Consider the following 12,955-nt stretch of genomic DNA (forward strand, 5'->3'; position numbering starts at 1 on the left):
ACACCGGAAATATACAAAGGATACAAACTAGATTTTGGCCCTATGGCCACAATAAGAGATCCCTTGCAAATCTTTTGCACATGATTACCAAAGATCACTCTATAATAATAATCATAAAGCTACCCTCTAATAATCTATTTCTATGAGAGTTGAGTCCCCTAATTGGGATGAGCTGATTACTTTGCTGCTGCATGAGGAAGTTAAGCTTGGGCTAAATACAGGTTCTAGTCTGTCTCAAAGCAGAGACACTTTTATTTACTCTAGCCAGCATGGTAGAGGCGGTAGAGGCTGTGGCTCTTTTTGAGGTCGAAGAGACACTCAAAATGCTTATGGACAACATCACTAGAATGTCTGGCATGGCACAAATAAACAAGGCCGGTGTGGATCTGATGGCTTTAGAGGCAAGGAGAGATCACCCCATAGTATAGGTGGTGGATGGTTCATGGCAATCAAATGATCAATCAAAAAGAGATAAGGACTATCATTACTACGGCATATATGGACACATTGCAAAGGATTGTTACAAGAGCCTAGGAGATATGAAGGCAAAGGGAAAACAACATGGGCACTATGCATCTTCTAGCGATGCTAATGATGAGCAGGTTGACAGAGTGTTTGCCATGCAACATGTGTCTAAGAATTCATCTAGGTAGAACAGAGATCAGAGATGGTATATTGATTCAGGGGCTTCAAATAATATAACACCCCATGGATAATGGTTTGATGAGATGGTTGGAGGTTCACATGGTTATGTGTGTACTGGGAATGACACTCAACATGACATTCACCACACAAGAACTATTCCGGTTATTGATGTGCCTGATGGCAAGAAAAAGAGCTTGCATGATGTACTACATTTACCTACAATAACCAAGAATCCAGAGTCGAGCTTCGTCAATTAATTTTAGCTTAGCTATCATGGCTTGGTTAGTTGGGACAATTCTAGCAGCACTAAAATAATATTCCATGGATTTGATTCAAATTTTTGCATCTGAAGCATGGAAAATTAAGCATAATAAGACGACCCCCTATATGTCAAAAATCGTGTGGAGGGGGGACTTGCTTGAGCTGCTACGCCAAACACACACTGTATACACAAGAGGAAGCTCACTCAAGAACACAAGAAGAGAGATGGAGGCCAAAACGTTTTCTTGATGGTTTCTTCTTCTTCTTCCACACACTATACAATGCACACAAAGTATAGATAAGATACAACATAAAGAAAAGTGGCCTACTAAGTCAAACAGTGCATAACTGACTACACTAATCGACTGGCACTATATCTTTGCCAGCTGTAGGTAGGTGTAACAAACTAAATATAATAAGTGATAAGTCAATGGCCATGTGAGTATCATAATGACCACCAATGTGCTAAGTGTAGACGTGCAGACCCATCTAGCCAGGCGGTCCATCAGCATCAATGTCTGCACATGTTGAGATTGCCATCTCAACACTATAATCCGCAAGCCAATGGACAAGTTGAAAGTACCAATAAGCAGCTTATGGTTCAAGTTTGAAATATATAATACATTTTGCAAGACAAAATAAGAATCATTTAGCATTGATAAGTGTATATCCCCAATGCTAACAATATTGCATTCATAGTTATTACCAAGCATAATGGATGTGAGCATGATAAAAGCAAGCATAATTAGCTTTTTAAGCACCTTGTCATTTTTGCATTCCAGGAAATGCTGCTTTCCCAACACCTTGTCGTTCTTGTGTTCTATGACTAACGTTTTTGCGTTTTATGGCATTTTTCAAACAATAAGTTCTTTAGTGCTATAAGAATCAACGATTAGACTAGCCCTGCCCTTCTTGCCCAAGAAGCTAGAATACCTAGCCTAAGCCCTTGAAAAAAAGTTGGAATCCCTAAACTTTAGGAGCCTTCAAAGGGAATCCCATAGGCTATTGCCTTTATTCCAAGCTTTGGAATCGTTGGCGCGGCCTTGAAAGAAGATCTTTAAGGCATTCTCTTTCAATGAAGAACTTCCACAGGCTACTACCTTTAAGCAAGCTTAAAGTTGCAAGTACTAAGCCTTTCAAAGCCTTCTGAAAGCGGGAATACCTACCCAAGTGCTTCCCTATTATGGGGCCTCAATCCCGAGTAGGAAAAGGAGTCAAGGCAAACATATCCTCTCTTTCCAATATCATAAGTATAGAACCACTTCATTTGTGGGGTGACATGAAACCATGCTTTAGAATCTAGAAGCTAGTTCTAAGACATGCCATCATCCATGGCAATCAAGAGTACATCACCCAAAGAGATGCAAAATATCACAATTGTCACTATTATATGCAGTTATCTCCTCTATCTTTGCCTTGCTTTTTTGTTCGTTATCGCCATCATTCTTATCTATCTTTTTACCATTTTTCTTACTCTTTCACTTGTATCAATCTTTTTTTACATGTCTCTTCTTATTACAAAACAAGCATTCTTCATTCTTTTTGCTACGTGACTTGCCTCTCTCATGAGAGTTCTCCCTTGGTATTTGACCATCCTCACACTATAACTACAATGGAGCTCTTTGACTTTGCATTATTCTTTTTGTTCACCTCCTTAGCAAGTAAGTTGTTGTCCGCACAAGCACTCATAAGACCATTTGTGAGTGTCAAGTTACTAGTGGTAGTCATGAAATTGTCCCAACTCTCAAACAAGGAACTAATAGTACAATCCAAAAACATCAGTCCATAGACATCAGGATCTTAACAAATAATCAAGTCTATGCCTCTTTTCTTTTTTCTATTATAGACATAAGTAGAGCCTCTACTTAAGGCTCCATCTTGGGCCCTTTCCTTAAACCATTTGCTTGCAACAAGCATGTTGTCTACTTCTAAGAGGTAAGTTGCGCCCTGCTTAATCAAGTCTTATGCTTACATATATAAAAACCATGTACAAAGATCCAAAGGCAAGTTGTTTTTGCTTTAATCCTAGCCATTACTGGCTCAAATTAATGGCAAATTGGGCTATTGGCTAAATTCTAGATCATGGTGATGAGAATAATACTTTAGCAAGATGTGGGCACCAAGCATCAATGTTGAAGAAAAAGCTTAAATCCTTGGCCTTCATGACAAAGCTTCACTCCTTGCTCTCTTGGCTCAAAGCACGAGCTCCCATGAACACTGAATGTTTCTGAGATATTAGTTGAGAGGGAAGCAATGGTGGGATGAGAGAAGCTATAAACTGCAACAGGGTCGAGAGAGAGAAGAACACAATAGAGTTAAGTGGATACAAAAAGAATGGTCCCCTTATTCTTTGTTATTTTCACTTATATATGATTGTATAGTGTATACATATATGAGGGGTGCTCGCCCAGCTATAGGCCATTGGCCTTTACCCCAACAAATTTAGTCCCTTGGCATGTGAGAGTTTCCTTCCAGCAGTTTTGTCATATTCTTAGTTCTTTGTGACATTTGTACTCTTCTATCATAATTAATATAATTACTCTTTACTAAAAAGAAAAAAAAGGAGAGAGATCTATTAAGAACCTATGAGGCCTAATCATAAAGTACGATTGAGGTTGTATCTCAACATAGAGTATAATTAGAATATGACTAGAAGTGAAAAAAATCGATAGAAACCTATGATTAAGGAAATATGAAAAGACAAAAACATATAAGAAATCCCTAAAAAGTCATCCAAGTCTCCCATAGAGAGAGAGAGAGAGAGAGAGAGAGAGAGAGAGAGAGAGAGAGTGAGATTTTTGTGAATACTAGAGGGAATACGGTATTCCACAGGAAATTATCGATCTTATTACAATAACACTGCCCTTAATTCAAAATTAATCAAGCTCTTTCAAAGTTGAAATGATGCTGGCAAATATATGTGGCTAAGACACTTTCCACGTTCGTGGAGATCACCAGAACAAGGTGGCGGCTATGGCGATGCGCTGGGCTACGGCAGGATCAGCGGCCGCACAGCAGCGCGCCATTTACCAGCCATTTGCACCTGTATGAGTTCATCTTCCTCTCTGAGAGAGAGAGAGAGAGAGAGAGAGAGTGTGTGTGTGTGTGTGTGTGCGCGTGCGTGCGAACTCCTCTTTTGATCGTCTGTTCCTGTAATGAGTCCCGATTTTAATGGCTATCTTCCGGTACTTATCAGCCCCTCATGTTCAGGCCTCAGGATTATTTGCAGCCAGCAACGACACGTTCGTGTGTCGGATATTTGCAACTAGCAGGATTATTTACAATGCGTTTCTGACTCACGCAAGTGTAGGCTTGCGAATGGAGGGATGTTGTGCTTTAAGATTATCTGCCATGATAACATTTTTGTTTGCCTCAGTGGATACGAGATATGTTGGAGCATGTTGCAACTATCTTCTAGATGTGTAGATACGTGTGATTTCGCCTGTGAGAGAGAGAGGACACAATGCCCTCAAGGACTTACGACGAGAAGGTTGGCATATCCTATTACAGGCTAGTGCACTTATATGTTGGTACACTCGGGAGAGTGCTATATCTATTTGTTGGTACGTGCGAGGGGGAACTGAAGCAACATTATTTGAGAGGAAACAACTGATTGGGGATATTGCCATTTTTGATTATATCATTCGGAACTATAGTGACCAAAGATTTTCTAGGTCTCAAGCATATGTGATATAAGGAAAAAAGGAACATATAAACTACATGTGGAAATTTGATGTGCCATTTGGATCTCGTTAATGAACCTAATTACTTGGCTTCCATGCACACTTTTTCAAAGGAAAAGGCTATAGGGTTTAGAAGGTACTTGAACATGTGAGAGTGTGCAACAAAAGAGGAAACATGAACATTGAGAGAGGAGGGAAGAGAAAGACTCCAATGAAAGAAGAGAATGGAAGAAGAAAATCACCACTAAACTCAAAAGAATGTTTAATACAAAGAGGATTGATGAGTCCTTACATGTAGGCCAAGGCATCAATGAGGACACTAGATCAAGTTGACGACAAATCGTAGCATCAGAAGATGGAGGAGAATAGTCCTGGTACATTAAGGTGTGCTAAAACCTACAGAGGACGAACTTGTGAGCGATTTGCCAAGTGTGGAGGCTGGCTATAAATAGCCAAACTTAGCCAAAACTAGCCGACTTGCTCTCTTGAAGGCCATAAATGTGTTGGTTGATTGCTCATCATGAATAAATTAATTAGGTAAACATTGATCTTTATTATAAATGCTGCTTGCTCCATCTTGACCAGTGTGAACATAGTTGAGACCCACTAAAAAAGGTATACATTGAGCCAGAAAATAACCAACTAGTGTGAACACTCCTAAATCCGACTGAAAAAGAAATACATGCTTTGGAAAGAGCTGCCTTCTCCATCAAAACACATGATAGACTGAATGTCAGAACTTCTAATGTCCCTATCTTTTTCAAGTTGAGGCTCGCAGGTAGGAGATAATTGTGCTAGACACTCATGATTGCTAATATTCCCTCTCACATCTTGGATGTGGTTGAAGGCCAAAGAAGATGAAAGGGACACAAGGATGTTTATTGATGTAGACGGCCTGCTAGACAGCAAAAACACAAGTATTGTAGTAGTTGCCTGGTGGGGGAGATGGCAGCAGTCTGTCGCCTGGCACCAGATGTTGAAAATGCAGGTTGATCATGTGCTATGATAATGTAGCAGATGGATATTTCTAAACAGCAAGGTCAATGAAGGTTGGATAGTGGATGATAGGTGGTTGATGGCTGAAATCTACACAGTAGATTGAGAAACCTGCACAAAAGGACGAGGTTGAATAGTGGGCAACATGTCTATTTATAGATGTTGAAGGGTGCCCTAAAAAATTAGGGTTTTGGGGGATCACTGCAATTCTCTTGAATCGCACACCAAATTTGTGTTTTTCATTAATTAAGTGTGTTTTAGGGCCATTTAAAAATGCTAATAAGCTAAAAGTGTGTGTTACCTCAACATAGTATATATGGGTGTATGGGTTGAAAGCAAAATTTGATGTGTTTATGCATTTTATGTCAGAAGTGGTGCAGCAATGGAAGCGTAAACATAAGCTGTAATAAACTGCTGAAATACAAGACAAAAGAGAAAGGAAAAGAAAAAACACAATACAGATGAGAACTCAGAAGTATGCTCGGGAAATGGAATCCATATACCAAGACATGAGATAGTATAGAAGCAATGTGAGTCACCGGTTGTGGAGGCATTGACACTTGCTCCCTCTCCCCAAGAACTGTCAGGTGATGAATGAATGAGGAGGAGGGAGCCTCACAATAAATAGGGCAAATAAATGCTAAAAATATGATTGGTCAATCAGCATTAAATGTTGGCCGACTGGTTGCAAATGTTGGAATTTGAGGCAGATGATACTCGTTGGAGGAGTCCACATCCCGCTTTGGCTTGTGCTCCTTTTTCTTCCTGAAAGCTGCTAACTCTTTGCAGTCCTTCCTTAAATGACCTTTCTTGCCACAGTGGTAATATTGGGCCTTTGACTTCTTTGTCTTCAAACCCCTCTCTGAAGTGGCAAGAGCCTCACTTGAACCTCCATAATGTGACGGAAGCCTTCCCTGTAGTCGCAAAGTAGCCTTATGCTCAAGTAGCATCGAGGACATATGAAGAAAACTGATAGGAGTCGTAGATGTTTGCGCTCGTAAAGCATTCGTCACTCCATCAAACTCCCGAGGAAGCTTGTAGAGTACCGTACCAACAAGATGTGCCTTTGATAGGGTAGATTGCACAGTGCGAAGCTGGTCCTGGAGTTGGATAATATGAAGTAGGAATGATTGAAGCATACCTTTGGGTTCAAACTTCAGTTGCTGGAGCTGGCCATAGAGAGTATCGGCCCTCATGGTGGAAGGAGCCTTGTACATTAACTGCAACTTCAACCATACATCTGAAGCTGTCCTACAAGAGGTGACCGCCGGTAGGACTTCTTTGGAAATACATCGAAGTAATGCCGAATAAGCACAGGCATCATCTGAATCCCATGTAAGCACTACCTCCTCATGGTTGTCTTCATCAAAATTAGATGGAAAAGGAGAAGGCTATTGAGGATGTGCCATAGCTCCGCCAACCGCGTACCATAACCGCTTCTGGATAAACCAAACCTTCATCACCGCACTCTAGGTGTAATAATCAGGGCCATGGAGCTTGTCATCAGTGGATGTGTAGGGAGGAGCCATCTGTAGAGGATTTAGAAAAGTAGAGAAAAGAAGGGATTTGGAGAGGGAACACAGCCAAATCATGAGCACAGACTACAAAAAGCAAGAGTTCACATATAGTATAACCCAAAATCTGACCAAAATAAGACAAAAGCTACTGTAAAAAGTCAAAAAATCAGTCAAAAATTGTCAAAAACAGCAAAAACGGCCTAATAATGCAAGCGCCCAGCCAGGAGGAGATACTGAGACACCAAAACGCAGGCTGAAACGAATGCACAGGCTGTAGGATGCTAACATCAGCAAAAAATGCAAGCACCACGGGCTCTTGGTTGGAGCAGCAACCGCCTGATTAGCAAGGGTGAAAATAGGCCTGAAATCAGCAAGAAAACACAACAGAAACACAAATCCTGAAATCTGATACCATGTTAGAAGTGGTGCAGCAATGAAAGTGTAAACATAAGCTGTAATAAACTGTTGAAATACAAGACGAAAGAGAAAGGGAAAAAAAAAACACAATACAGATGAGAACTCAGAAGTATGTTGAACACAATACAGATGAGAACTCAAAAGCATGCTTGGGAAATGGAATCCATATACCAAGACATGAGACAGTACAGAAGCAATTTGAGTCACCGACTGTGGAGGCACTGGCACATGCTCTCTCTCCCCAAGAACTGTTAGGTGATGAATGAATGAGGAGGAGGGAGCCTGACAATAAATAGGGCAAATAAATGCCAAAAATATGACTGGTTGGCCAACATTAAATGCTGGCCGACTGGCTGTAAATAATGCCAAACCACAATAAATAATGGCAAATAAAATGCGTGAATAATCTCTAAGTCCAACCTGCTGTACCACAAGTACAGACTCAACCATGAATTGACTAATCTGCTAACATTTTAAAAATCTTGTTGCAAAGCTTGAGGTTAAAACTGGCTTGAAAGTGCTTTGCATGGATAGAAGGGGGGAGGGGGGGGATTCATATCTCGTGCTTTTGAGACATTTTTGCTTGAAAATGGCATCACACATCAAGCTAGTGTTAGAGTAACACCTTAGCAAAATGGAGTTGTTGAAAGGAAAAATCCGTTACTTACGGAAATGATTTGTTATATGCTTAAGAGCAAAGGGCTGCCACACAAGTTTTGACATGATGGCTTTGAGTGTGCAAATCATGTCTTAAATCGTGCACCCACCAAAGCACTAAAGAGAATCACACCATTTGAAGCTTGGCATGGCAAGAAACCCAAGGTTGATTGCTTTTGGGTATTTGGATGCATAGCCTATGCACATGTTTCGAAAGAGCTTCGTGTGGAAAGCTCAATGGCAAAGCTATAAAATGTATTTTTATTGGCTACAGTTCAAATAGCAAGGAACATCTTTTGTACGATCCACGTACAAAGAAAGTATTTGTCAGTTAGTATCTTATATTCGCTGAAAATGCAGCATTTTCACATGATTAGTTTGAGATGCCAGTCACCTATGACATTGTTGATGCCTTTGAGGGTTTTCTGCCACTTTCTTTGGGGTTTGTGCCTGCTGTAAATGGTCGGATAGACATAACACAGCAAGCTGTTGCTGCACCACTTTTTCCCAAATAGCATGAATTTGGTCTTGGATTGCCTTATGTAGTAGAAGATGTTGGGTATCTCACACGCCTTACTTACGCCTACGCTCATATGGGAGTGTGCGGGTGATCACTAGGACACTGGGGCACTTTTTACTCTCGGTAGGAGAGGTTTTTTCCCCCAGATTATGTGTACTATTTGATATGTGCTTGTGGTGCACACTTACGGGCACTTACTGTGTTCGGGTGTGAACAGCCCCTTATAACCCTAAGGTATAAGGGTTATCATTTGTACTTTCAGCTTACACTCTATTCAGTACTATTGCATTGGGTGTCGTGCTCAACTCTGTCTCTCACTCTCACACTGTCTACTGCACTTCAGCTGCACCTCGATCCTCTCCCATCTGACATTTGGTATCAGAGCTCAGCTCTGAGCTCAGCTTCTGCTTGCAACGTGCAGTCCTGACCGCACTCGAGCCACCTCTGTTCTGCATCTGCCCTGCGCGCAGCTCCAACAATCAACACGCAACACTGCCCTGTCCCAGCGCGCCACCAGCAGGCGTATTGCGTCAGCTGCAGGTGCTGACGTTTGTCAGCGCAGGCTTCTCACTACAGTCGTCCACGTCAGCAGCTGCCCGTCAGCAGTCGTTCGTCAGCTCGCGAGCAGCTCCACCAGTCCGCCAGCGCCCTGTTTCGTGCAGGCGGAGTCAACGCCTGCTCGCGACAGTCTTACCCCGCCCGTCAGACGACCTGCCTGCCCGCTTCAGATTCGCGCGGCCCGCCAATCTGCCTACCGCCGTTGTAAAGCTCCACGTCAGCCAGTCAGCCCGCCCGTCAAACGACCTGCTCCACGTCAGTACTCTGCCACACGACCAGGTAAAATTTTCAAAAATTTTATTATTTCAGCCCAGAATAAAATTCTGGAAGCGGCGGTTCACACGCAGTTGGCACAGATTTACTGGAAAAGTAAATTTCATGCAAATTTCTGACTGAATGGTCAGAAAATTTTGGGGCTTTTGTGTATTTGGAGGACAGATGCATTTAAACTGTTGATACAGTCACAGACCGACTGTTTTTGACAGAGATTTTGGCAAAATTTTGGGGATTTATTCATAACAGTGTTGCACTGCACTGTTTGCACATTGGGAAACGTGCTGTGTCTGTCTGTGACACATTGAATGCACATTTTGGGGCTTTTGTAACAGACATTTGTGACAGAAATTTTGGGCAGAAAATTTTGGGGCTTTTGATGTTTTAGTGCTGCTGAGCACTAATTGCACCTTGGGAAGCGTGCATCAGTGACAGTTTTTGTGACAGAGTACCCTTTGCACATTAATTGCAGACTTGTGTTTGCTGCAATTTCTGGAAATTTGCAGATTTCCAGCCCGTACTGCATTGACATTGCTCTATTGCCTTTTGGGAAATAATGGCAAATCAGGGAGGAGATGTATTCACCTATGTGTCCAAGGAAGACCGATTGGATGGGAACAATTATTCCCTTTGGTCTTTTATGATGAAGAATGTATTAGTGGCAAAAAATTTGTGGGATTATGTCAGTGGAGAGGAAGCACGACCGGGAGTTGTGGCTCCCGCTACTCCTCCTCCAGGAGGACGTGCAAGAGGGCAACCTCAGCCCCCTCCACCTCAGCCCGCTCAGCCACTTCCCCCAAGAACTGCAGCTCAGAAAACTTGGGATACACGGGATGCACAGGCTATGTCGCTGATTGCATTGGCAGTTCAGCGTTCTATCATTCCTCATATTCGTTCAGCAGCTTCTTCACAAGAAGCTTGGTTGATATTGGAGCAAATGTTTGCAGGAAAGAATGAGACTCGCATCTCTTTCTTGAAGAAAGAGCTAGAGACTCTAAAGATGAATGAGGGTGATTCTATGCAGGATCATCTCAACAAAATTCAGGACTTGCGGGAGCAACTCATGAATGTGGATGAGTACTACTCAGATGCGCAGCTGATTTCTACAACATTGAATTCACTGCCTCCCTCTTACTTGGCTTTTCATACTGCCTTGAACCTCACTATGAGGATTTCGAAAGAGCCCATCACTTTCATTCAGCTTGTCAGTTTGCTTCTAGAGGAGGAACAAACTAGACGGAACAGTGGTGTGGATGGTATAGCCTCTGAGCAGGCTTTTATGTCAAGGCAGAAAGGTAAAAACAGCCAAGGGAAAAATGCTTCGCAGAGTTCTGGTAGTAATAACACTTCACAGACAAGTCAGAAACAGGGGGGCACGCAAGCCAAGAAAGGAAAATGCCATTACTGCAAGAAGCCTGGCCACTACATCACTGAGTGCAGGAAGCGCATCGCCAAAGAGAAGAAGAAGGAGTCAGGGATGTCTGTTTCTGTAGCTCCTTCCACTGCTAGTGAGTCCGCGTCCTTTGTTGCAGACAGGGACTATTGTTTTTACACTTGCAGTTATGATGTCTCTTGGGCTGCTAGAGCATTTAGCTCTACAGAAGATGCTGACACTTGGTTCTTTGACAGTGGTGCTTCACGGCATATCACATCTCGTACAGATTTGTTTGCTTCTCTTGGTGCACCTCTCGTTGGGAAGTCTGTTCAGTGTGCTAATAATGCATCATACCCTGTTCGTGGTATTGGGGAGATTCAGCTTACAGCCATTGATGGCTCTATTCTCCGCCTACAGGATGCTTTGTATGTGCCTGGCATTAAGAAGAATCTGCTTTCCATTTCTTCTATGGCACGTTGTGGTTTGCAGGTAACCTTTGATGATGACCGTTGCATGGTCCGTGACAAGGAACACATGACATTGGTCTTGACAGGTTCTTTGTGTCATGGGTTATATGAGTTGGATGCTCTTTCGGTAGATCAGTCTGCATATTTGACATCCACTCTTACTCTTGCTATGTTAGAGGCAGAGTTATGGCATGCTCGTTTGGGGCATGTAAACTATGGCAGCTTGATGCTATTACAGCGTACTCAGATGTTGGAAGGATTACCTCTCTTGGAGAGACCTCCTGAGCATTTATGCGAGGGTTGCATTTTGGGGAAAATGCATCGTTTCTCTTTTCCCCGTGATGTTGCTTTTAGAGCAACAGCCAGATTGCAGCTTGTGCATTCGGATGTTTGTGGGCCCATGCAGACACAGTCATTGGGTGGTTGTTACTATTTTGTAACATTTATTGATGACTTTACACGTTTGTGCTGGGTCTACTGCTTGAAAAAGAAGTCAGAAGTGTATGATGCATTTTTGGCTTTCAGTGCACTTGTGGAAACTCAGTCTGGTTGCAAGATTAAGACTCTCCGTTCGGACCGAGGGGGGGAATACATGTCCTCTATGCTGAATTCTTATTTGCAGCAGAAGGGCATTATCCATCAGTACACTATTGCATATACTCCACAGCAGAATGGGGTAGCAGAGAGGAAAAATCGGTCACTCATGGAGATGGCCAGATGTATGCTGAAGGCAAAGAGTTTGCCTCATAGTTTTTGGATGGAAGCCGTCATGTGCGCTTGCCACATTTTGAACAGATGCCCTACCAAGGCCTTGAAAACAGTCACACCTTTTGAGGCTTGGCACAGCCGCAAACCTTCTGTTGGCCACTTCCGTACTTTTGGGTGTCTTGCATATGCCCATATTCCACAGGTACTTCGAAAGAAGTTGGACAACAAGGCTGTAAAATGCATCTTTATGGGATATAGCAGCGAAAGCAAAGGCTACAGACTTTATGATCCCGTGACCAAGAAGGTTTTTGTCAGCAGGGATGTTGTATTTGATGAAAAATCAGAATTATCCTTGGCTGGTTTTGATACATATCAGGCTGCCCGTGATGTCTTTGAAGGGCTGCTGCCCATCACATTTGGTGATTCAGCTGGTACTTCAGCAAATGAACCTAATGTTCAGCCAGCTGCTCCTATGGAACATGCAGTAAATCAGCACATTGCTGAAACTGAAATTCAGCAGGAACTTGTACACAGTCAGGAAGCAAGACAGGTGCCTAGATGGTACACGCAGACTATGAGAGATAGTCATTTGGAAACACCCTTGGCTGGTCGTACTCGAAGGCAAACTCGACTGCATGATTCAGCACATTCCATGGAGTTTGTTATGGCAGCATGTACTCATGATAATGAGGAGCCTGAATGTTTTGAGGATGCACGACATACTGTGCATTGGATGGTAGCCATGCAAGCTGAATTGGATTCTATTCATAAGAATCATACTTGGGATTTGGTGTCTTTGCCAGTTGGCAAGCGTGCCATTGGTACGAAATGGGTCTACAAATTGAAAAGGAATGCAGATGGATCCATAGATAAGTACA

At 42.5% G+C, this 12,955-nt stretch overlaps 1 protein-coding gene across 2 annotated transcripts in view; it reads left to right on the forward strand.

The window, feature by feature from the left end:
• The first annotated feature begins 3,796 nt into the window (after positions 1–3,796).
• LOC148024324 (acyl-CoA) overlaps positions 3,797–12,955 on the forward strand; it is a 138,367-nt gene continuing 129,208 nt past the window's right edge. Inside the window, exon 1 of one of the 2 annotated variants that reach the window (XM_087693942.1) lies at positions 3,797–3,951. In XM_087693942.1, the coding sequence (XP_087550068.1) occupies positions 3,880–3,951 (72 nt within the window). In that variant the 5' untranslated portion in view covers positions 3,797–3,879. The remainder of the gene's footprint in view (positions 3,952–12,955) is intronic. The other variant, XM_087693943.1, reaches the window with a different exon arrangement.

The sequence above is a fragment of the Lygodium microphyllum genome, chromosome 15, assembly GCF_053477565.2.
Source record: "Lygodium microphyllum isolate KBCC chromosome 15, Lygodium_microphyllum_v1.1.10, whole genome shotgun sequence".
Taxonomy (NCBI): domain Eukaryota; kingdom Viridiplantae; phylum Streptophyta; class Polypodiopsida; order Schizaeales; family Lygodiaceae; genus Lygodium; species Lygodium microphyllum.